This window comes from Chrysemys picta, chromosome 6 (genome assembly GCF_011386835.1).
Source record: "Chrysemys picta bellii isolate R12L10 chromosome 6, ASM1138683v2, whole genome shotgun sequence".
Classification (NCBI taxonomy): Eukaryota; Metazoa; Chordata; order Testudines; family Emydidae; genus Chrysemys; species Chrysemys picta.
This window is the reverse complement of record NC_088796.1, coordinates 87807005-87833266: the sequence shown is the minus strand read 5'-3', so window position 1 is coordinate 87833266 and position 26262 is coordinate 87807005. Positions and strand designations below refer to the sequence as shown.

At 39.4% G+C, this 26262-nt stretch overlaps 2 protein-coding genes across 12 annotated transcripts in view; one reads left to right on the top strand and one right to left on the bottom strand.

Moving 5' to 3' along the window:
• The window catches only part of AOPEP (aminopeptidase O (putative)), a 410457-nt gene extending 404980 nt beyond the window's left edge, over positions 1-5477 (top strand). For all 7 annotated transcript variants that reach the window (XR_010588857.1, XR_010588861.1, XR_010588856.1 and 4 more), the window contains one exon: positions 2098-5477. The gene's annotated coding sequence lies outside the window, so the exon portion shown is untranslated. The remainder of the gene's footprint in view (positions 1-2097) is intronic.
• Positions 1-26262, bottom strand: part of FANCC (FA complementation group C) — a 127570-nt gene that overhangs the window by 51855 nt on the left and 49453 nt on the right. For all 5 annotated transcript variants that reach the window (XR_010588867.1, XM_024101149.3, XM_042854563.2 and 2 more), the window contains one exon: positions 12-134. Coding sequence is in view for 4 of the 5 variants with exons in the window: in XM_024101149.3 (XP_023956917.1) it covers positions 12-134 (123 nt within the window). In the remaining variant the exon portion in view is untranslated. The remainder of the gene's footprint in view (positions 1-11; positions 135-26262) is intronic.

Below are 26262 nucleotides of genomic sequence, written 5' to 3'. Positions count from 1 at the left end.
AAATTACTCACATTTTTAACCAGTTTAGAATAGTAATCTGCAGACGTGTAGCCAAGAGCAGAAATAAAGGTACCAGTACCAACTTCGTTAGCTCCCCATTCAGAAGAAGAAGAAAGGAGATGGCACAGCAAACTCTTGATGAAATCAATAACGAGGAAGAAACAACAGAATAAAACATGTTTTAGTGTCTGATATCGTTGATGTTATACCTAGATTGTGGGCCAGATCCTCAGATGGACTGTGGCTACTTTGAACCACACCACCAGTATACTTGGGTCACAAAAGTCAAGTGAGAGTTGCTGGGGTGAAGAGCATTCTAGAGTAGCGGTGATGCTGCAGTGGCTGACAGGGAAAACAAGAATTCAGACGTCACATGCTCTTGTTAGTGCTAGTGTAGCAAGATGGTTCCATACTACACGGATTCTGAGCTAGCTTTTAGGCCCCTGGATGTCTTTCCAGGCTGGTGTAACTTCAAGTATCCCTCAGACCACTCTAACACTGTGCACAAGGAAAGAAGTGCACAGAGCAACATCAGAGTCAGTATGGTGGCAAAGGGAATTTTACACTAGAGTTTCACACCAATCCCTCAATTATGCTTAAAGTATTTTGGATGTACTTGAGGATCTGGCCCTATTTTATTTTAGCTACCTCACTAGGGAGTTAATGGCAGCATTTATGGTTTAATGTTGACATTTACTTCTTGTTAATACTTTCACTACTAAATGTTTTACACCAAATTTCAAAACCATTAGAAAACATGATATAAAAAAATACAAATAGTTGGTATTATATTTGCTGTAAGTTGAAATCGAATGAATTTTTACAAAAGCACAGAACAATGACTGCAGGAAGTGCCATTGATGATTCTGTAGGTGGCACTCTTCCTTCTGAGTTAGTACCAAACCAACACCCCAGCATGTTAGTAAGGCACTGTGCTGCAAGATATGCTGGCTTTTATACAAACCAAGGTATCACCCACTTGAACATCCCTCAGCACTTTTCATAAGAGCAGGGCTGTTCAGCCTATCACAATTACATTAGTATTCTACTTATCAAAAAAATTACAGCATTTCAGTTTAATATCGTTTTCTGAATTTCCAATTGTCAACTGTTATATTCTAATGGAATATACTACTAGACAGTTGCCATATTCCACCTCAATGGTTCATTTCAGGTGCATGTTGAATCAGGACCTTACATGTTATAGTTACCTAAACAACATACAAATTCAACATGATTAATCATATGGAAATGTGTATGAAAGCTAGGTTGTTGTGACTGAGCGAATCAGGATTAGCAGACACTGAATAAGAAGGCACTTGAAGAAGACACTTCTTCAAAATATGTATTTGGAAGGCAAATTGAGACCCAAGTCCTATGACCTCAATGGTACTGGGAGTCTTTGATCTACTTTATTTATTTTTTGAACAGAGAACCTCATTTAAAATTCTCAACTAAAAAGAATGAAGCAGTTTGTTAATTACTGCTTTCAGAACTCCAATCCAAATATTTATATATGCTTTGTTGGATGTCTTTAATTAACTGGTTCACTGGTCCTGGAATTAAAAATATGCCCAGTTTGATGTACTGTATATAAGAGATAATAAACAAGCAATAGAAATGCAATAAAGTCTAAAAACAATTATGAAATATCAAGAGATGTGCATCCCAAACTCTTGTATAATTTTGTATTCTTTTCTACAGGATTATTTTACACTGCTGAAGATTTATGGTTATGCCTGAATTCCAGTATTTTTAAAAGATTTATTTTATAACTTTCAGCAAAAAAATAGCTGTTGTACTGCCATCTAGTGGCAACTGTTCTAAAAACTGAAAATGAAAGGAAAATGTTGTCACAATTGTTTGTATACAGCAGTTTGATAAAAGCAATTAATATACTTTTTTTTTAATTTGAAAGCAGGAAAAATCAGCATTAAAAAGGGAACTTTCATGGTGCGCAAGCTTCCAAATATAATCAAAATAGAAACTTTAATCTATTCACCTTCACATTTTCCCTCTAATTTTCCCCATAATTAAATGACTAATTATTCTGGTAATTGCTATTTGTGTTTAAATTAACTCTTAGAATGCTATCAGATTTTCAGATGGACGGCACCTGGAAACTGGGAGGATTCAGCAGCTGCAAGGAGACAAAGGGATTGATTGCTGGTCTGAATGCAAGTTGAAAGATTCAGGGAGATGGCAAAACTGAAGACTCCCTGTCCAAGCATGGAGCCAAAGGAACCAGTGTGTCACTAACACGATGGATGCTGTGTACCATTACCTTCACAGAATTTCTGCCATCATTACATACAAACTAGGAGGCCCTGTAGATGAGCTGAAGCCTTCTTAACTTTTCTGGGATTGTTTTGCAGAGTCAAGCACTACAATAAGGCCTTGAATCTACAAAAATCTCTTCTCGGACAGAATTTTTTCTACATCTCTTCTAACTTTTGTTTCCCTCTCTAGACCTACTTCTATTATACTTTTTTCAAGATGGGGTGAACAAAAGTGAACAGAGTATTCAAAGTGAGAGCATTAAATTGGTTTATATAGCAGTATAGTATTTCCAGTATGGTTCTTTACCCCTTTCTTAACATAATCTAACATTATTTGCTTTGCGCTTGTCATGCATTATGAACCGTCCACAATGACACTCAGGTCCTTTTCCTCAGAGTTTATAGTTAAGTTCAATCAACATGTATTACTAGTTCAAATTGTTCCATCTAACATGCATTACATTGCATCTACCATCCCTGTTCTCTAATTGGCTGGCTTTGGTAGGTCCCTGTGAAGTTCCTCAAATAGTGAATGATGGCCTTAGTATCAGGTTAAAGCATACAATGAAGAGAAAAAGCAGGGAGTCTGAGGAACATTGTAATTGGCTCTGGAAAAAGAAGATCCTAAGCGAGTATGCTTTTTCCTACTGGGCTCAGAACAGAGATGCCCCTGGTTCTTGCCACGGGAGGGACTGCTGGAGTAGAGACATACTCTGTCTGCCCAGAGAGGGGAAGGAGAGCAAGAGAAGGAAATCTCAGAGCTATTGCATAAGGTTACTGCAGTACTCACTGGACAATGGCCTATTTCTGCTCCTCTACCATCCAGTGTATTCAATTCAACTGTGTTGCACCTGAATTGAACAATGGTTTATTATTAAATATTTATGTTATAGCAATAGCCAGTGGCCACAATTCAGATTAGAGCCCTGTTGTGCTAGTTGCTTTTAAAAGAGAGGTAGACAAGGTCACTGCTCCAAGGAGTTTACAATCTAAGATTTTTCCCTAATCCACAAGGGGTAGCATTGATGAGCAAGAATATTTCCAAATCCAATGATTGGTTATCTTTGTATTGGATTGATGTCAAAGGAAGCTTAACAGTCTGTATTGTTGAGTAGAGCCTAGTTTATAGCCTCTTCCTCATCCCCACCATACAAAATCAATATTGTAATACCTAACACTTGTATAGACCTTTTCATTAGTACATCACAAAGAGCTTTACCAAGGAGATCAGTATCATCATCCCTGTCTTAAAAGACTACCCCAAAATATCGCCAGATTATTGAGTACAGTTCTACTCCATCTTTAGTTAAAAAAAATTTTTAATTCTGTTAAATCATCTATTTTTTGTTGTTCCTTTGAACAGTCATTAAGACATGTCCCAATCTGCTATACAGGCTCTGATAAATGCGGGAGGTGGGTAGCTAAGGGGTACTGGCAAGTGCTGGTAGATGACCCAGCCAAGGAAAGGTCAGCCTTCATCACCCATGTAGGGTTGTCTGAATTTAATGTGCTCCCTTTTGGACTGCGAAATGCACCCGCCACCTTCCAGAGACTGGTAGATAACGTTCTGGCTGGATTTTGGGAATTTGCAGTCACCTACCTTGACAATGTGGCTATATTCTCAGATTCATGGGTAGAACACCTGGAACACCTCCAAGCTGTCTTCCAGCGCATAAGGGACGCAGGATTAACCGTTAAGGCCAAAAAGTGTCAAATAGGCCCAAACAGGGTAACGTACCTTGGACATCAGGTGGGTCAAGGTACTATCAACCCCCTACAGTCTAAGGTAAATGCTATCCAAAATTGGCCTGTCCGTAAGTCTAAGAAGCAGGTCCAATCCTTCTTGGGCTTGGGTGGGCATTACCGATGATTTGTACCACACTACAGCCTAATTGCCACCCCACTGACAGACCTAACCAGGAAAAAACAGCCAAATGCAGTTCAGTGGACTGAGAAGTGTCAGAAAGCCTTTAACCAGTTTAAGGCAGCCCTTACGTCTGACCCTGTACTAAGGGCCCCGGACTTCGACCAACCGTTCGTCGTAACCACAGATGTGTCCAAGCGTGGTATAGGAGCAGTTTTAATGCAGGAAGGACCAGATCAACAATTCCATCCTGTCGTGTTCCTCAGCAAAAAACTTTCTGAGAGGGAAAGCCACTGGTCAGTCTCAGAAAAAGAATGTTACACCATTGTGTATGCTCTGGAGAAGCTACGCCCATACATTTGGGGATGGTATTTTCACCTGCAGACTGACCACACTGCACTGAAGTGGCTTCACTCAGTCAAAGAAACTAAGAAAAAACTTCTTTGGTGGAGTTTAGCTCTTCAAGACTTTGATTTTGAAATACAATACATTTCAAGAGCCTCTAACAAAGTGGCTGATGCACACTCCAGGAAAGGTTTCCCAAAATTAGCTGGGTAAAAATGTCCCTGCATTCTAAGTCATTGTAGTCCTTGAAATGTAAAAAGTATTGTTTAGTTCTTCATGTAATTATTAGTAACATTAAAGGTGCATGTATCTTATTAACTCTGTTTCCTAAACCTCCAGGAAGAAATCCCGGCTGGTGTGGACCCAACCTGAATCAGGCTGGCCAGCACCATCTGTGATTTGGGTGTGTGTGTGATAAATGAAGAGGGGGGAGGGGTAGCTCCCTTTTATGGACACCCAGCCAGCCAGTTAGCTATAAAATCCCTCTTGGTAACTACTTGCTTTACTTGTAAAGGGTTAAAAAGTCCCCCGGGTAATGAAAAGGGAGTAGGCACCTGACCAAAAGAGCCAATGGGAAGACTAGAATTTTTTAAAATTGGGGAAAAAGATTTCCCTTTGCGTTCTGTGTTGTTCTCCAGAGAGAGGGGAACAGAGCAAAGTCAGGGCTATGACTATGCTGTAAAAAGCTTTTTGCCAGGTATGGAAATCATCAGATTATACCTAGAACTATGTAAATAGATTAGGATAGGTCTAGAAAGATGCGATTAGGGTTATTTCTTTTATTTTCTGTAAGGCTTGTGGACTCCTCTGTGCTAACCCCAGATGCTTTTGTTTGCTTGTAACCTTTAAGCTGAACCCCCAAGAAAGCTATTTTGGGTGCTTAATTTTTGGAATTGCTCTTTTAAAATCTAGCAAAAGCCTAAGTTCCAGATGTATTTTCTTTCTTTTTGTTTTTAATAAAATTTATCTTTTTTAAGAACAGGATTGGATTTTTGGTGTCCTAAGAGGTTTGTGCATATGTTGTTAAATTAGCTAGTGGCAACAGCTAATATCCTTTGTTTTCTTTCTCAGCTCTTCCCTGGAGTGGGGGGGAGGGCTTGAGGGTACCCCACAGGAAGGAATTCCCAAGTGTGCCTTCCTGGGATCCAAAAAGGGGTTTGCATTTGGGTGGTGGCAGCATTTACCAAGCCAAGGTCAGAGAAAAGCTGTAACCTTGGGAATTTAATACAAGCCTGGAGTGACAAGTATTAATTTTTTAAATCCTTGCGGGCCCCCACCCTCTGCACTCGAAGTGCCTGAGTGGGGAATCAGCCTTGACACAGGAATTTATGGGTTACACCATATTTCCTAAGAGCCAAATTCCTCCCTAGAATGCATGCTTCCGTGGAAGCCTGGAACCTACATGCCAGGGCACAATTTGGCCCTTAGTATAGACAGGCTGCTCATTATTGTGCAGACAGCAATTCATCTATTAGCTTCTACAGGTTTCAGCAATGAAGGAGAAGTGTTCATTCAATCTTTTAGCATTACATGCAAATATACCATACTTCAATACCCATGTATCTATCCAGTTTTTACACTGCTTTTTTTCTTCCCTTTGTTACAGTAAATATTATCCTGCTTAAGTCCAGTAAAATGAGTTGAATTCAAGGTGTAATTCCTCCTAAGCCAAATATGACCATTAAAAAAAAAACCACTTATTTTTTCATTATATGGCCAGGTAGTAAGCTCCAGTAAGCATTTGACACCAGTAACTCTGTATTTATGTAGAACCTGCACTGGGTTTTAAAAATAGCATCAAAGGTAACTTTGGGGGGGGGAATTAAGAAACCAGAATAAACACTGATTTCTTTCTGTAAAATCCTCAGCACAATGACTTTAAAAATGCTTATGGTCCCTACAGTCTCTAAAAGCAACCTTTAAACTTAATTGGGATAGATAGCACATTTTGGAAAGCAGGTGGAAGAGAGCCTTTGGGATTAGTTTAACAAATGTATAGCCAACTAGGATTTTATGGTTGTCACTATTCTGCTTATTGTAGCAACCGTGGATGTCACAGTGACAGCAGGTTTAGAGGTGGTCAGAAGAAACATTCATATGAAACAATTTAGTCAGAAAACGATGTTTCATCAAACCCAACATTTCTCACAAAAGGCTTTTAGAGTCTGTGGCAGATTGCTGTGGGGCTGGGATCTCCAGGTTTCCAGGGTCCATGCCTCTGGGACAATCCTGCCACATGGACTCAGTTCCACATTAGAACAATACGAAATTTTTAAAAAATTCTCACAAACTAGAAAACCTAACTTTTGGCCAGCTCTAAGTAGGTGCCTTTGTTTTTGGAGATGAAGTTTTTAAAATATCATTCATGGAGGTTAGCTGACAATTAAGGAGCACATGTGTGACAAGTGACATATTGTTGGATTTGCACTTGTGTACCCCCAGACACTCAAGGGCCAGCATCATCACATTTGGGGAGGTACTAAGTAGTGTATATCTGTATCATTTTCATCCTCTGGATTGAATCAGACCTCTTCAATTGTATTAAGTAAAACCAGGCGAAATAGGTGACATTTTTTTATGGATGTCTATGTAAAAAAATGTATTAATTTGTTATGCATGATTTCCCACTCCTGAAATGTTGGCAACCACAAAATTTTGTGTTAGCTGAACTTTATACAGAGGGAAGCACTGGAAAACTAAAAAAACCCAAACACACACACACCCATAAAATCTCGCAAAATCTTGCTATTTTCAGACAAAAATTCACATTTCTGAATTTAGAAAAAAAAGAGGGAGGAAGAGGAAATAATAATAGTCCCCCACCAAAGGACAGGTGGTCTAGTTGTTTAAGAGTAAGGCAAAAAGATAGGAGATCTAAAATTCTATTCTTACCCTTGCCTTAATAATAATTTGCAATAATTTGCAAATATTATTTAGTAAAGGTCAATACATTACCTACCCCACATTTTATAAAAAGGAAGACAGACTCCATTTAAGTGATATGCCCAAATTTTATCAGTAGCAAAGAGTGGCGCCTTTCCTGGCAGCCCCTGCTGGCCTCAGGTTGCTCTGCAGGTGGCCTTTTTTGCTTGTTTCTCCTTTCAAGGGGCTTCTTAAATAAATTGAACTCAGCCTTTCATGACTCCAATGTCAACAGCCCTCCTTCAGATCTGATTATTCAAATGAAGTTCACAAATAAAACACAAAAGTCTTCCACATCAGCCTTAAGCTGGGAATAGCCCCTTCTCCCTGAGAGCTGTCTCTTTTTTCTTGCTGAGCACCTACAGAAGACACAAGGCCTGGCCTTCTCCCCAGAAAGACCTCAAGGCTTTCTCCCCAGCCACAGCTCCCAGGCTTTTCAGCTGGAGTCTCCCTTTCTCAGGGCCACTGCAGGAGACTCTCCCTTCCTGCAGCTTCTTCTCTCTTTCGTTCCCTGAGCATTCCCCCCAACCAACCCCCCGCACAACTTCCTTCTACCCTTTATAGAGGAATGAGGTGATCCCCGTTGAGGTGTGTCTCCTAAGTAATCAGGGTTGGCTGGCCCCAGGTATCTAGCCCTTAAGAGGCATGCCATCATGTTACATTCAGCAAGGCAGTGTCAGAAGTAGAACTGGATCCTAGGCCATTTCCTAATTAATTGTACAAATTTACTTAGAAGGGAAATTAAATGCACAATTTTCTGATGTATTTAAATTAATTTACTCCCGTTCTTTTTCCCTTTCAACACGTTAATCCAAAAGAAATTACTACAGATACTTTTCTGCTGTTTTTCCTTTAAAAAAAATCTTGCTTGCAGGTTTAAAAAAGTTTGATATGTCCCATGCCATCTAAATGAAATGATCAACAACAAAATGCAAACTGGTCTGGTATTCTTAGAATTTTTGTTTTTTTTAAACAATGAAATAAACATTCAGAAGTCTCAAGGACTGCAGTGGTTAAGTCTGTAAATGAGACGGAAGCCTGCTCATTCATGGAATGTCTCAACACACACAGTTTATGTAGTCTATTCCATTAGTAGGATGCTGACATAACACAATTCACAGAATTTCCACACTCTGATCCAATCATAACAAAATCTCCAGTTTTTAATTTTGTTTACGAGGCCTCTTGCTTGCTCACTCATTAGTTCCAGGAAAAAATATAAAATTGGTTTTCCACAAACCAAAACTGAAAGGGAGAAGAAAATAAGGTTGAATTGAACAACAATGTGCACATTTAAACATAATGGAGTTTTTCAGAATACAGTTTTGCTCTGTACAATTTTGTATTTCTAGCATTTGATCAGATCCCAGTGTTTAAATTACCTATGTAGAATTGTATCAGTATATACCCATGTTGAGAGAGTTATCACTACACAGATTCAATGCCCTGAAGAGACCACTGTGATCATCTAGTCTGACCTCCTGTATAACACAGGCCACAGAACTTCCCAAAAATACATGGGTTTACTTTGAATGTATGTGTTTTAAACTGTCTGTAAGGAATTTCTTTAACTGCTTGCTATCACAGAAACACATAACTGAGCTACAATTTCTGCTTTAAAACTTTGAACAAATTATGTTTTAAACAAAGTGGAATTTACAGATTTAATATTTTAGATACACAACATTTTGTACTATGTGCACTTGTACTTCACTGATTGACCAGTGAACATGAAATGTAAATCTAACGTGTCAAACTGAACTCCAGTTTCATCTTGACTCAAGTCCTTTGCAGTAACAATCCATAGATCAGTGGTTCTCAAAATTTTGTACTGGTGACCTCTTTCACATAGCAAGTCGAGTGCGACCCCCCATATAAATTAAAAACACTTTTTAATATATTTAACACCATTATAAATCCTAGAGGTAAAGCAGGGTTTGGAGTGGAGGCTGACAAATCATGAGCCCCAATGTAATAACCTCACGACCCCTCAAGGGGTCCTGACCCCCAGTTTGAGAACCCCTGCCATAGATTCTGGTCCAACAAATCATTGATGCATGTGCTTAAATTTAAGCATGTGAGTAGTCCTAGTAAAGCAAGGCCAGCAGCACATGGTTCAGTGATTTGCTTGATCAGTGTAATAGGGTCCTGGCATTCGTGGGTGTTGTTCTTTCTAGAAATGTTTTCACAAGAAATGTTTTTGTTTCATCCCCTTTGTGTATGCACATTCTTCACATTAACAGGATGGCTTCTATTATCTAAAATTCTATATCCAGTGCATCAAATAAAATTGCTGGCCCCAAATATGCACTGCGGATTTATTAAAGTTTCCTACTTTTCTTCTCATTTACTTGGAATAGCAACCTGAAACCTGGCCATGTCCAAATTTCCATTGATATGCATGTAAGGCAAGTTGATTGTAAATAAATTATTCTGCTAAAGAGTCCTACACAAATCAGACACTTGGCTTTCGAGAATGTAAGCAACTCAGAGGTCCAAATGGCTAAAATACAGAATATGGATAAATAGAGATTTGCTAAAATGGATTAGCATAATTTTGTGATCAGAGTAATTCCAGGAACTATATTATTCTTTCACTAAATTCATTTATATATCACTCTGTGGCATTTGTTTTCCTAATAATACGTGGAAAGTTGTGTACAAACCTCAGCTACTCACTAACAGAAAAACTGACTTAATTGGTTGTGTTTATGCATTTCCACCAAGCACAAAGGGCTTGGTCCTGCAAAGTGCTGTGCACTCTGGCACTTCATCACATGCTTAATTTTAAGCATATAAATGGGCTTATCCTTAGCCAATGTTTACTATGGAAGTACTCACATGCTTAAAGTTAAGTATGTGCTTAAGTGCTTTGCTAAACTGGGTCCAAAGTGCATATTAAACCCCACAGGCCTCTTAGTTCTGCTTCAAGCAATCATAATACATTATTTAAAAACAGTGATAATGGTTACTTTAGAAATTAATGCACAATTATGGACTAAATTCATACTCCTGATATGTACAACTTACTAAAAAAGATTAGATTTGCATTTTACCTCTCTTTCTTAAATGGAAGCAAAATATTTAATATAATTTTTTAAATCCAAAATTAACCTGATCCCAACTTTCAAATGATATACAGAAAAAAGGGAAAAAATGAGGGGAAAAGCTCATTGTTATTCTTTGACCAATTCCAGCTCAGTTAACTTCTGTGAAACTAGTATAGGAAAAACATGCTGTATTACTACTGTGGCTAAGACCACACAACTTTTCAATGGATGAGTTCCAAAGCCTGAAGTTCCATCTGCAAGTCACTAACAAAACCCTTGAAAATGGTAAGAAATAAACTATAGAATTGTGGGGCTGGCAAGCCTTGAAGTCTACACTTGGCCTCAAACAGGAAAAGCAGTTTCAAATCTTTTCTTCCACTCCATCTTTAAAAAACACCCACCAAGAAAATCTTGTGTAACTCTTTGTGTTAAAAAGGTGAGACTTCTGTTAGTGAAATAAAACACACATTTACACTAACTTACAAAAGGAAATGTAATAGCTTTAGCAGAATCAACAATAAAACTTTAGTTTTTCACTTAAATAACCTAAAGATTTAGAATGTCCTTTTTTCCCCAAGTTTTAAAAACCAAGATACAAGCTGACCACTATCTATAGAAGAAATCTTTTAATTCATTAAAAATGATAGGAAAAACCAGGATGGAAACTTCCAAATTTAGACAAACCGAACAAATCAGGGATCACAATTCAGAGTTATGAATTCAATTATTTCTTGAAAATGACAAATAATAGTTCTTTCAAATGACATTTAGCACAGTACCATCCCTTTGTGCTGCTGATAGGCAGACTGTTCCTAAACAGTTAAAATCCTTACAGAACATCAAATGATCAGTTTGGCATTCAGCTGAAGTATTTTTAATCTCACTTTCTCTGTTGTTTCCCATTTAAACAGGAACATTCTAATTACATTAATACTAAATGCACACAGTGCAAGAGAGTACTGTGTCCGAAGCCAAGACATAACACTGCACAAGGCATTTAGTCAAAACATTTTTTTCTTCAGAACTATGTTTCATTAGCCTTATTCAGATTTACAGTTCAGTGTTTTAAAAGTGACGGTTATAAGATACAACACAGAACTGATTCATTTATCTTTGGACTTCATGAGTATCAAATTGCTAGGAAAGTTGAAAAGGGGAAAAAATATTCATGGAACTATTTAGTAAAAAGCACAAAACTCATATGAAGCAATGGCTCAGTGAGTGACTACAGGCTCACAAAATGTATTCAGTTAAACAAAAATACCTAAAACCAACAGTATTTCTTTACATGCAAACTGCTTTTTCCCTGTTTGTCAGTAACAAATCATTATTCTTTACTAGAGCCACCTGGCACAACTAAACTGCTTTGAAAAATATCAGCTTCTAGCAAATTGTGACACTTGCTGTTCAAGCTCAAGTGGTCTCCCAGGAAAGTAGAATCCTTAGTTTTAGATTTGAACCTGAAGATACATACTGACTGTTTATTTTGATCCATAACACAAGGAAGCATTTATGTGAAGTATTATTTTAGCATGGTTACCTGTCTGAAAAAACACAGAGCTCCATGTCTTTTTCAAATAAGTTCATAATGATATCTAATAAAATCCATTTACAATACATATTTTTAAAGTTACAGAATACAAATTAGAACAAATTCCTATTGTAAATAATAATATCTCCTAGTAACATGCTAATTCTCAGCTGTATGGAGAGGGCTAGGGAGCAGCCTGAGAACCTGATTCACAGCAGCATAAGAGAGGGCCAGGCAACAACTTGATGGGACTGAGACTTCCTCCTTTAGAATTGGGGAACCCATCTCAATATAAGGACGCTTTACCCAGAGTAATCCTTTAAAAAAAATCTCCTAAACTTATGGTCTGAGTGATATTTTGTGGCAATGAGCTCCAAAAGTTAATTACATGTTGTGTAAAACAACCCCTCATATCCCCTGTTATAAGTTCAGTTTCCTTGCTAAACTAAACCAGACACAATCTTTTCAATCTTGCCTCATATGCAAGCCTCTTAATGTCTTCAATGATTTTCTCAGCCATTTTTAAAGATTACATATTTTGATTAGCAACTCTGCCACTTCACTCTTAAATTCCATCAAAACTCTTGACAACATCTCTGTCCAGGTGCGTTGTTGCTCTTTAATTTATCAGTCTATTCCAGAATCTCTTCTTTCATCATTTCAATCTGTCTCCAGTCAACAGTAGAGAGACTCTATCTATGAAAACATATGGACCTCATTTTTTAATCTACAAGATGCTGACGCCTATAGAACTTTATAGTGCAGGTAAAGTAGACCAGACAAAATATGAGCCGGTTATGTGCTAATTCAAACTTCTTTACTTTGATACTAATATACAGATCTTATTTAACAACAACAAATCTACAAACTAAAAATGACACCCAAACACAGAAAAAGGGTGAAAGAAAAAAAAAAGTATGTCTTCGATTACCTAACACGGCCCAATCATGCCTGCCTGTGCACCACAGCACAGAAAGTCCTCTAACACAGCATTCCACATTAAACATCCTGCATAGTTCTTTACAAGTATACGGTAATACACTGTACACCAAAGAGTGCACAAAACAGTTCAAAATACCAAAGAGGATTGAAGGGTATGGGGCTGAGAGTGGGGTTGATTGTTTTTTTAACATTACGTTATTTTGATCCGGAGCTTGGCGAATAGCATCTCAAAAGAGGACCAAATTATGCATTTCTATAACTAAAAAGTAAATTAAGAGATATTTTACTACTTAAACAACTACCACCCATGCACACAAATAGGCAGCCCACATTTCAGCCACTTGCAATTTTAAAGGGTTGAATTACTAAGCTCCAAAAATGTAAGGTTTATATTTATTCAACCTTTCTTTCAACAGTATTAATGTCCTTGCTATAACTACTAATTATATAGATGGTTTCACACAGCAGTTCTCAAACTGTGGGTCATGACCCCATTTTAATGGGGTCACCAGAGCTGGTGTTAGACTGGCTGGGGCCCGGGGCCAAAGCCAAAGCCCAAGCCCCCTGGGCGGTGGGGCTCAGGCTTCGGCTTCAGCCCTGGGTGGCGGGGCTCAGGTTACAAACCCCCCCACCCGGGACTGAAGCCCTTAGGCTTCGGCTTTAGCCCCCCTGCCTGGGGCAGTGGGGCTCGGGGTTCAGCTCTGCCCCTCCCCCCCCGTCCCCCATCCAGGCTCAGGCTTTGGTCCCCCCTCCTGACGTTGTGTAGTAATCTTTGTTGTCAGAAGGAGGTCGCGGTGCAATGCAGTTTGAAAACCCCTGGTTTCATATGCTCTTACTTGTTCTTATCTGTTCTATTTTACCAATACATTTTGGTGACATACTCTAGCTCTGATGGATTTTTCTGCTGATGTGTGCTAGATATGGGCTAAATATAGTCTTGTGATCACAATTACATATACAAATATTTACTTTTCAAAAGAAAATTATAGAGCAAAATAATCCCAGTTCCCACTGTGAATTACAGTATTAATACAAATCATATACAAACCTAAAACTTAAACCATATACTATTTAATAACAGTTTTCCCAAAGATTTAAGTGTAGCAATATGAGGCAGGTAGAAAATTAAATTGTAGTGGAAAACCCCTTCATAGTATAATATACAGCGGCTCTGTTGAAATACATACCTCAGTCAGGCTAAAATGTCTATATTAATAAATTTCATGTCTGCAAAGTTCAACTATGATCAGGAAAATGTCAGATCTTCTTTCTTAGTTTTCCTTTTAAATGGATTTAGTGCTCCTAAAATGAACAATATTGACAGCCCTAGATAAAGTCTTTTATGCACAGAACAGGCACATCACAGATAGCAGCATGTTCCTTATACTGCCTTGTATAAATGCTTCCACCCTGAGGGACCACCTCTAGGGATTAGAGTATAGGTCAATCTCCTGCCTATTTAATTTTTTCTGGCCTCTTTACAGAGACTCCCAACCATGTTTCCAATTAGTATCAATTGTGACAAATGTTTAATGACGTGGACACTCACCCACCAGGAACTGGTTACTGAGACCACCAACTTGTTTCACATATACCATTAAAGAGTCTCCATATGTTAATAACTCAATTTAGTACTAAATCATGCTATATCTACACTAGAGACCATACAGTGGCACAGCTGTACCGCTGCAGCTGTGCCACTGTAAGGTCTCCTTTCTAGTCGCTCTATGCCAATGGGAGAGAGCTCTCCGATCAGCACAATTAAACCATTCCCAATGAGCTCTGTTAGCTATGTCGCTGTGCTGTACACACCGGCACTTCTGTTAGTGAAACTTATGTTGGTCAGGGGTCTGTTTTTTCACATCCCTGATCAAAAAAAGTTTTATTGACAAAAGAGCTAGTGTAGACATAGCCTCAGACTCCAAAGAATAAGGTACATGTCACTGCCTCTGAAGCAGCAAGAGAGGTTCCTTCCCTGTCTCCCCATTGTCTGGGGAGGGAGTAAACTGCATTAGGTCTATACTTACTGCAGCATACAACCCTGAACATACTGGTGCAGCTACCGCACGGGGCAAGTTGGAGGATATGGAGTCAAAGTTCAACACCCTCTCACCCACCTCTAGGAGGGCCATAACAACTTTATAGGGCCAGTCTCACCCTACTATGTTGCTACCCAGGGCCGGCTCCAGGCACCAGCGCAGCAAGCAGGTGCTTGGGGCGGCCAACGGAAAGGGTTGGCACGTCCGGCTCTTCGGCAGCAATTCGGCGGCGGGTCCCTCAGTCCCTCTCAGAGGGAAGGACCTGCCGCCGAATTGCCGCCGAAGAATGAAGCAGTGGCAGTAGAACTGCCGGTTGCGTTTTTGGGGGGGGGGTTTCGCCACTTGGGGCGGCAAAAACGCTGGTGCCGGCCCTGTTGCTACCTGTGATGTGAGCCAATGGCACAAGGGAGTAAGAGACAGCTTTATAGCCATTACTCTCTCAGAATTACTTTACCACCTTCAAAAATCTGACCTTTAGGCTGGATTTTAACAAGCGATTTGAAAGTTGAAGGGCTCTGTATCACACTAAGAATCCACTAAGCCATCGAGTCGCCATTAGTGATGTCTGATCTTAAATATGTGTGCATAAGTCTTTTGTTTTCTGTTTTGATCAAGATTTGAAGATCGTGTCTCACTTTTAACCATTAATTATCCAATCAAAAAGTAAAGACATTTTTTTGAAGACAACTTATATACTATATTACCTTTTCTCCTGTCATTACAGAATCATAGGACTGGAAGGGACCTTGAGATATCATCTAGTCCACTCATGGCAGGACTAAGTATTATCTAGACCATTCCTGACAGGGGTTTGTCTAATGCGCTCTTTAAAATCTCCAATGATGGAGATTCCGCAATCTCCTTAGGCAATTTATTCCAGTGCTTAACTACCCTGACAGTTAGGAAGTTTTTCCTAAAGTCCAACCTACACTTCACTTGCTGCAATTTAAGTCCATTGCTTCTTGTCCTATCCTCAGAGATTAAGAAAAACAATTTTTCTCCCTCCTCCTTGTAACAACCTTTCATGTACTTGAAAACTGTTATCATGTCCCCTCTCAGTTTTCTCTTTTCCAGACTAAACAAACCCAATTTGTTCCATCTTCTCTCATAGGTCATGTTTTCTAGAACTTTAATCATTTTTGTTGCTCGTCTCTGGACTCTCTCCAATTTGTCCACATCCTTCCTGAAATGTGGTGCCCAGAACTGGACACAATACTCCAGTTGAGGCCTAATCAGCGCAGGTAGAGTGGAAGAATTACTTCTCATGTCTTGCTTACAACACTCCTACTAATACATCTCAGAATGATGTTTGCTTTTTTTGCAACAGCGTTACACTGTTGACTCATATTGAGCTTGTGGTCCACTATGAACCCCAGATCCTTTTCCGCAGTACTCCTTCCCAGGCCATCATTTCCCATTTTGTATGTGTGCAACTGATTGCTTTTTCCTAAATGGAGTACTTTGCATTTGTCCTTATTGAATTTCATCCTATTTACTTCAGACCATTTCTCCAGTTTGTCCAGATCATTTTGAATTTTAATCCTATCCTCCAAAGCACTTGCAACCCCTCCCAGCTTGGTATCGTCCACAAACATTATAAGTGTACTCTCTAGGCCATTATCTAAATCACTGATGAAGATATTGAATAGAACCAGACCCACTCATTATGTCCTTCCGGCATGACTGTGAACCACTGATAACTACTCTCTGGGAATGGTTTTCCAACCAGTTTTGCACCCACCTTATGGTAGCTCCATCTAGGTTGCATTGCCCTAGTTTGTTTACGAGGTCATGCGAAACAGTATCAAAAGCTCTACTACAGTCAAGATATATCATGTCTACCGCTTCCCCCCATCCACAAGGCTTGTTACTCAAAGAAAGCTATCAGGTTGGTTTGACACCATTTGTTCTTGACAAATACATACTGCCTGTTACTTATCACCTTATTATCTTCTGGATGGATTGCTTAAGAGGAATTGTATTTTAGCTTCTTGATAACCAGTAAGGTATTACAGAAGCTATTTTGTTACTCGCTTGGTGAATGTAATTACTAGAATAAACCAACAGTTTGGGAGATCGTCTGCCCTATTCTCTGCAGTTTGCCCTGAATGAACATTCTCAGTGCGGCCCCTCCAGCCACCATGGTCACACTTTGCTAATGATTAAGAGTGGTAGTAAAACTTTTTTAGAGAAACGGTAGAACTATGCAAATCAAAGAAAACAAATTGGGAAAAAATAAGGAAAAAAAGATAAGGAATTGAAAAAAAAGATTAAAGATTAAATTACACTTACTACAATTTACTACCAGATGCTGGTTCCTACTGACAAAAAACAACCCAACAACATATTAACAGTTTTTAAACCATATGCATCTTTTTAAAGGAAAGAACACATATTTTGAAAAATCTGTAAAGTATACTATATACTTTGTTTACTACAGAGAACCAGTTTTGTCAAAGAGAGCACAAAAGCATGTCTTGTGTGGTTATGATTTATAAAATCAAGCAGCCCAAATAAAGAAAGGGGAAAAAAGCAACCCAGCAGAAAAGCTTTACTTTCTCAAAATAAAACCCTGAAAAGCCTGTGGAATGCTGTTTACTTCAGTTCTGTTTTACAATCACTGTTGCATGGGGAATGCATTGACTGAAATGTCTGCAGACTGTGACCACCCACATTATGGGAAGCACTATGATTAAAGAAATTTCTGTATTTCTAGTATCTGCCAGCGCAGTCTGGTCATGCTGTAATTATTATATTTGCAGTCTTCTTATAATCTGTTGCATGTGTTGTGGCAAGTTCTCCTACATCGTCCAACAAGAAAAACCACTGAACATGAATAGCAAGTTATTTTTAATGTGCACAAATGACTAGAAAAGTGGATATTTTAAATATTGCTCTTTTAAACTCAAGAAAATGTTTTTTGAAATACAGAATAGCCAACAGCAAAATGAAAATAGATCTCCCATCCAAACATTTGCTTTAACCCTCTTATCATAAGTAACAGCCTAGTTTAACTCTCTTCACTCCCTCTCTTTTACATAAGTTCAGTCATTACCTTAGGTCTTTAATTCACAATTCATGTAGTTTCAGCAATTTAAACATTTACATAGAGAACACTAAAAGACTACATCTGTCACTTTGTTAAGTGATGACACACATTGAACATTAAATGATCGCAAAGATCTGAACATATTAAGTCTTCCGTTTTTCCATAAGAATTTTAAATATTGTAACAGTAATAATAACTTTAAAAAAATTAAAATATTTACTCTGAGCACAAAAATAAAATTAAGTTTTTCTACCAAAAACTTAACTTCAGACCTAGATCTTTGCCTGAAGCAATAAAGCCAGGCAATGCAATGACATAGTTTGGTGCTTTAACACAATCCACTAGGCAGTACAATGCCAGTTAGTAGCACAACACCCAACTACATACATAGATCAGATGTGGGAGTGATTAAAGAGATGGTACTCTTAATCTGTGCAATAATTAGGCAATCAGTGCCTCTTCTGCAATTTTGCCAAAAGCTGGCTGCATAAATGATGCTCCTTTTAAAAAAGGCATATTATCTCTGCTGGCTGCAGAGATGACGTGGTATACCCCACAGAGTGTGTGTAACTGCCAGAAGAAAGAGAAGGAAGATGAGATGAAGTGCAGGCTAAAAATCAAGATATGGGTGAAAGCCCACTTACCTCCACCCACACCAGCCCACTTCCTGAGGAAATGTCTTTGACTTTCTTTATTATACACCTGGGTTGGAGTCCAGGGAAACCCCATACATGGTTGCTCCAACCTCCTGTCACCAAAAATTAACTGAAGTGGAAGAAAAACCACACAAAAATGAATAGCAAAAATATAAACAAAACAACAAAGACAGACACACATACTTCAATTGCCACCAGTCTTTAATCTGGCAGAGAAATACCACCATATACTGCACCGTTTCACAGTGATCATAGCTCCTGAAAATTACTGGCATAGGTTAGAGGAGAAATGATGACTCCTCTTTTCCATCCATACCAAAAAAGCCATAAAATCCCTAAAACCACAAAATTGAGTCTCAGAAAGTGATTAACAAACTTTGAACTACATTGGCCTCCAGGAGACTTAACATTTTCCATTTCTCTCCTGGAAGCATGCCCCCTAGAACACAAGCCTCCCTCTTCAACTGTTGCTGAGGGGGAATGATTCCCTCCTGTATCTACCCCCCACAGGTCCCCAATGCACATCCCCTTCTTATTATGTTGTATTTTACCTGCGGCAAAATGCTACAAAGATAAAAAATGACATAGAGCATATTCTAGGTATAAATTAAATCCACAATTATTATGAATCAGTTTACTTTGTAGTCAAAATTTTACTTAATGAATTTTACTCCCTTATAAAGGAGGAAGCAAAAGTAATAATGGTTTCAAATAATTTATTTATGTGCACTAAAATACAAATCCTATATTCTGTGACAGTTTTTTCTCTTTTAACTACTCAAATAACATGACAGGTAAAGTGTGTTTATCATTTAGACTCAAATATTTCAGTTTAGCTCGTAATCTCCCTCTTTTAAAAACTGTCTAGATAAGAGGGGGAAAACAACTAATTTCTCAGTATGACCTCTAGCAATTCATAAGCCTTTTAACAAACACATGTTATCCATATATGTCATTAATATATTAATGTTATCTTATCTATACATCATTTACTGTAAATTCAACACAGTTTTAATCTTTTTTCTGGGCCCAATGTCCATGGGACCATGTGTCCCCATATGGTTTAGACTTACTAGCTTAATAAAACAGATTGATGAATAACCCTTATAACTCGGTGTAATTTATGCACTAAATATCTTCTTTCACATTACTCTAAAATTTGTGCCAAAGATATGAATACTTAATCCAAAGATATGAATACTTAACCCAACATAAAACACATTTTGGATGATCCCTACATTAACACCTACATACTCTAGTTACTACATAAAAATAAAATTCTGAGCACCTACTCCTGCAATAACTATTCAGCTAACACTCTTACTGATATCCCCAGTAGTTATATCTACATAAGGAATGCAGGATTTGACCCTGAATTAACAATATGCTAAAACAGGATTTTTAAATGTCATACAAGGAGATTCTAATACTCTGTCTATTAAACTTCCCATTGACCCACATTATCTAAACAGATCATCTCTCAACTATTAACACCAACCACCCACTATCATCATCACCACCAATTATAGACATAGATGTACACACATACACAAAGGTTTCATTAACAGAAAAAAAATCACTTCTAAGAACATGTCCTCCAAAACCTATAAAACAGAACTTTTGCAGTGTAGTTGTAGTCATGTTGGTCCCAGGATATTAGAGAGACAAGCTGAGTGAGGTAATATCTTTTATTGCACCAACATAGTGTCTTTCACCAACAGAAGTTGGTCCAATAAAAGATATTACCTCACTCAACTTGTCTCTCTAATGTAAATATGCTTTGTCTTCTTCCTGGTTTCTCTTCCCCGGGGCTGATAAGGCTATGGGGCCAAAACAGCCAGCTCATGGGTGGAATCAAACAACAGCAACATCTGCAGATGACTAAGGAATTGAATTAAGACTGCAAAGGGAGTCTGCAAAGAGGATCAGTGACCTCATACTGGCTTTTGGTTATCCAGACCACAGTTTATCTTCTGACTCTCCAATGAATACACACACTCCTTCTGCTTCAAATAACATTCCCCTCCTCATGGTCTGTTTATAAAAACATAACAGATAACCATCATGCCTCCTCTAAGTGAGAGGATTAGTTCCAAAAATGTGAGCCAGGTTAAAAATCTTGGCATCACTTTTGACCATGCCCTATTGAAGGAGAGCTATATCTGGACATGATTTGGAAATGGGTTTTTAGTTAGGCAATTTTGATAGGCTGCACCCTTATTTATCTTGTGACCACAGCAACATATGCCCTCATGACCTCCAGACTCGATTACTGTAATTCCGTCTACCGACAGTTTATCAGGAAGGCTGATCCACCATTTACAGAATGCAGCAGCATGATTGCTAATGGGTTTGAGCTATCATGATCATAATCGGTCTGCTGTGTATTCTTTGCATTAGCTGCCTATGAAGTGGCAGATTTAGTTTAAATTAGCCCTACTGGTTTATAAAGCTCTGACTGGGACTGGCCCTGATTTTATTTCAGACCTCATCCTTGAGCCTCCACTTGAGGGGTTTATGCGCTCACAAACTGACCCATATTTAAGGGTTCCAACATCATGCCTGAAGCCACCTGACAATCAAGCCTTTCCTCTGGCAGACCTGATGGCATGAAATTCGCTCCCTTCTGAAATCTGGCTCATTTCATCTCTCCCCATTTTTTTTTTAATAGAAAAGGTTAAAATGAAGCTAAAAAAGGTAAAGTGATCAAGTTTTAGAGACATTGATAAAATGGTAAATATCTTTTTTGGGGATATAAGATGTTTTCTTATATAAGATGCACCCCTTAACATTTTTTTAATTTAATAAAAAAACGTGTTATACTTTGTTGCTGCGTGCCTTCTTCTTCGCCAGGTCAATTATGGATTTTAACTGCAGTATTTGCAGTCTATCCACATCCTGGCTTTCTAGCCACTTAAGAACAATCTCTAACCCTACAACCGCATCAGCAACTTTGGGCGGTGGCTCCGAGGGTTCTTCGTCACTATCCTCAGGGTTAGACACATTTTCTGAGGCACCAGGTGGTTGAGGGGCAACATTATGAATTATATCTATATCTGTAAGTCGTTCATAGGTTGGACACATAGCATCCACCTCCACTCTTGAACATCAGCTATCCCACTTTGAGCCATAAGTTCCCTGTAGACTCGTTCTGCCTCCATGGCCTCTTCTTCCCTCAAAGTTGTTCTCATCTTCGTCTTCTTCCTCATCTTGGTTGTCATCACTTTCAGTGACAAAAGCACTTTTGAGACCACGATGCCAACATTTCTCTATCACTGACGGAGTGATTCCTAGCCAGGCTGTCTCGCCTAAGTTAAATACATCCAGCAAATTCAATTTCTTGATTACATCCATTATGGTACTGTTGTCCTCAACAATTTTCTTTACTAAGGCTTTACGATACTTCATTTTAAATGTGGCTATAATGCCTTGATCGAGGGGCTGTATTTTGGACACTGTGTTCTTAGGAAGGTAGCTCACCTTTATCTTCCCATCTTTACTGGTTAAGGTCTCAACCAGGGGGTGAGCGAGTACAGTTGTCAAGTAGGAGCAATGCCTTTGGCTTCAGGTTTTGTCTGCGTAGATGGCTCCGGACAGCTGGTACAAAATATTTCTTAAACCATTCCTTGAAAATATCTGATGTCATCCAGGCATTTTTTGAATGGCGATAAATGAATGAAAGCGAATCCATGTTCTTATGGTGGAAAGCCCTAGGTGACCTGGATTTGCCTATGCACAGAGGTTTAAGTTTATGTGAATCGGTTTTATTCACGCAGAAAAGTATTGTCACTCTCTCTTTTATCACCTTAAAACCTTCGGCCTTTTGTTCTTTGGTCCTAGAAGCAAGTGTTCTATCCGGCAGCATACGGTAACATAAGCCGGATTCATCAGCATTATAGGTTTGCTCCAGAGTATAGCCACCCTCGATGATGATCTCTTGTAATCTGCAGAGCGCGTCTCTCCTGAAATTGCGACTTGCCGAATGCCATGACGTTTTTTAAAACGATTAAGCCATCCACTGCTAGCTTTAAATTCGTTACCTTGACGTGCAGAAGCGTCCTTGCCCAAGCATCTAAAATCGAGATCCTTCTTCAATTTCTCCGCTTGTTTCCTTATAATGTCACCAGAAATTGGCGTGCCATCAGAGAGTTCTTGGGTAAACCATGTAAATACTGCTCTATCTAGTTGAGTATCAAGAGGGGTAGCCATGTTAGTCTGGATCTGTAAAAAGCAACAAAGAGTCCTGTGGCACCTTATAGACTAACAGACGTATTGGAGCATAAGCTTTGGGTATTCACCCACAAAAGCTTATGCTCCAATACGTCTGTTAGTCTATAAGGTACCACAGGACTTTCTATCTAGTTGGTTATCCTGGGCAGTTTTTAGGCGCTTCCTTTCCAGGCCTTCACTTTCATCCAGTTCAACTAGCATTGATCGTAATTTTTCCTCATCTTTGATCCACTCTCTTAATGTTGATTCCCCCACTCTTAGTTCTTTTGAGACCTTCGCTTGGCTCATTCCTGATTTCAGTCTGTCCAAAGCTTCCAATTTTTCTTTGACTGTCCATGCCTTTCGTTTCCGTGGCTGTGAACTACTTGCCATCACGTCAATGGTATTTTAATACTGTATTAATGCTAACAATTTTTTTTAATTGTTTAGAAAATGTCAGCGCAGAGTTACAATGTTTCCAAAATACAACTAGTGAGACAACTTAAGCTTAGTCTATACTACACACAACTTAGAAACTAGATTAAAATAGGCGGGAGAGATGAGAACGTCTAATGCAGTTGTGAGCAAATTTTTTGACCCGAGAGCCACATCAGGCTTCAAAATTGTATGAAGGGCCAGGTAGGAAAGGCTGTGCCTCCCCAAATAGCTTGACCCCGCCCCCTATCCGACCGCCACCTGCTTCCTGCCCCTTGACTGACCCCTCAGAACTCCCAACGCATCCAACCACCCCCCCACTCCTTGTCCCAACTACCCCTCCAGAGACCCCCCACCCCAACCACCCCTCCCAAGACCCCACCTCCTATCTAAGCCCCCCGCTCCTTGTCCCCTGACCGCCCCCTCGAGACTCCCCCTCCCCCGTCCCTAATCACCTCCAGGACTCCCATGCCCTATCCAACCCCCCCTTTCCCATGTCCTGACCGCCCCACCCCCAGAACCTCCAAACCATCCAACCCTCCCTGCTCCCTGTCCCTTGACCACCCCCTGAGACCCTCTGCCCCTTATCCAATCCTTTGGCCCCGGCCCAGCACCCGAACACGCCGCTCAGAGCAGCGTGTCGGAGCCAGACACGCTGACGTGCTGATCCACCGGAGCGTGCAGTCCCGCGCCCCAGAGCACTGCTTTACCGTGTTATATCTGAACTCGTGTTATATCGGGGTAGAGGTGCATTATCAACAAACTGATCCTTTAGCTCTCCAAAGCACACAGTTTCTTCCTTGGGCTGCCAAGTTTCACAATAATTCTATCAATTTTACCCTTCCAGGCTTAGTTGTATCTGCTTCAGAGTGCCAGACTCTGTAAACAGCCCACCTCTCCTCAGTGCAGTGCTGTCCATTTGCTCCCTCTGGACGACACACCCAAAGCAGATGGGGAACTCTCAACACCTTTTTAGGCCTTCTCTGGTCCTCTTCAGGCTGAGCCTTTTGAAGGTTCTGCTCTAGGCCCCCAACAGATTCTTCAGAATTTATGTTTTCAATTAAAATAAATTTAGCTTCCAACTCTTTTGGTTGTTTAAAAAAAAAAAGAAAAGAAAAATCCCTTTCAAACATAATCCAGTTCAGTGATATTTGGCCAATCCTGTAGACTGAAACAATGTCTCAGATGAGTAGACTGCTCCCATTTTTTTCAATGGGGTGTTAAGTCTGAAATCTAAGTCAGTCAATTTAAATGTCAACACCACTGATGCTTTCACTGTCCTACAGACACCTATTCCAGCCACTCTTGGTCAATTTCCTTATTAAGTAGAGAGCGAGAAGTTTAGGTTAAAACAAAACAAAATGTCTGCATAATATACGTAATCTTAAACTTTGTAAAACGCTTTGAGATCTACTTATGAAAAGAGCTGAATATTATTATCTATATATAACAAAACAGTAAGACTAGTATCTATGCCAAGAGTACTAGACCAATGTGATAACAGAAGCAACTCAACTTTACAGCTAATTTGCAATAACTACTTATTGGCTCTAATGAGTCAGTAATGTGAGGGAGACTTCACAGATGGTGGATTTGGTCCAACTGCCACAGATCTTCAAAGGCTGATTTGCCACCTGTACAATTCAACACAACACCTACACCTAAACAAATCAACACAGCCACCCACACAACTCCAAAACACACACACAGCTCCTCACAGCAGCATGCACCCCTCATTCACCACCTGCACAAATCAATACAGACCTCCAGCTCAACCCTCCCAGATACAACTCAACAAAAATCTCCTGGCACAACACAAACCTACACACAACACAACCACCCACCCACGCAATAACCCCAAACTAACATAGCCCCTCACCGCAGCACACACTCCTTATTCAACCCCCACAACTCAATGTCACAGCACAACAGACATTCACCCACCCTCACTCATACTTACCACAAAACCATAAACTTCAATGGCAAACCACAAGTCACCACTAGTTGTTACTATTATGCTTGGAAAAGTTAACCTAGGTGGATACAATGTGTCACTACAGTAAGGAAACAATATTCCACATTTATGAAAAACACATCCTCACTGATCAACTTGTCCTTTTCCCCCCGGCAACCTATCAGTCAGCCTCTCCCCTTCAACACTGATTACATCCTTCCTCATTTCTTCTTAAGTCACAGCAGTGTTACACTTTTCAGGTTTCTTTAAGGTAACTAGCTTATTATCATATTAGACATCGCCCAAGAACAGATTTCCCCCACCCCCAAATATCTCTGCAAAATATCATTGGAGCCTAGAGCTGAGGCAGAATTCATAATTGGATTACATACATATATGGATGTTGAGAACATTCAAATACATTACATGACTAAAAAGCATTTTAAGCAGTGATAAATCCTCCTTCTTCAAGGCTTTAGCAAACCACAAAATGACAGGAATCAGGAAGAAACTGCCCCCAGGGACCAGTTTTCTGTAATTGTCCACTCTATGGTTTCTTGCACCTTCCGCTGAAGCAACTGGTACTAGCCACTGTCAGAAACAGGATATTGAACTAGATGGACCACTGGTTCTGATCCCACATGTTCCTTTGTTTTTCATCAAAGTTGCTCTCAGTTGTAATTGCTGCACTATACAAAATGTGTAGGTTTCAGTTTTTCTGCACATCTTTCATAACTTAAACATGTATTTTGAAGGTCTAGCCACAATAGCTGTTTTTCAATCCACTTTCACTTCTTGTTGTCCAGTTAGGCACCCCTAACTCCAGGGGCTGTCTGCCTTTTTTTCTGCTTAATCATGCTATTGAATGTTCATGGTCTGGCCCGGAGGAGTCAGGCTGATCCAGCTTGGTCTTTCTTTAAAAGAGACAATGCTTATTTTTTTCTTTGTTATTCTCTCTGAATTCTATATCAAACAAGAACTTTTGAC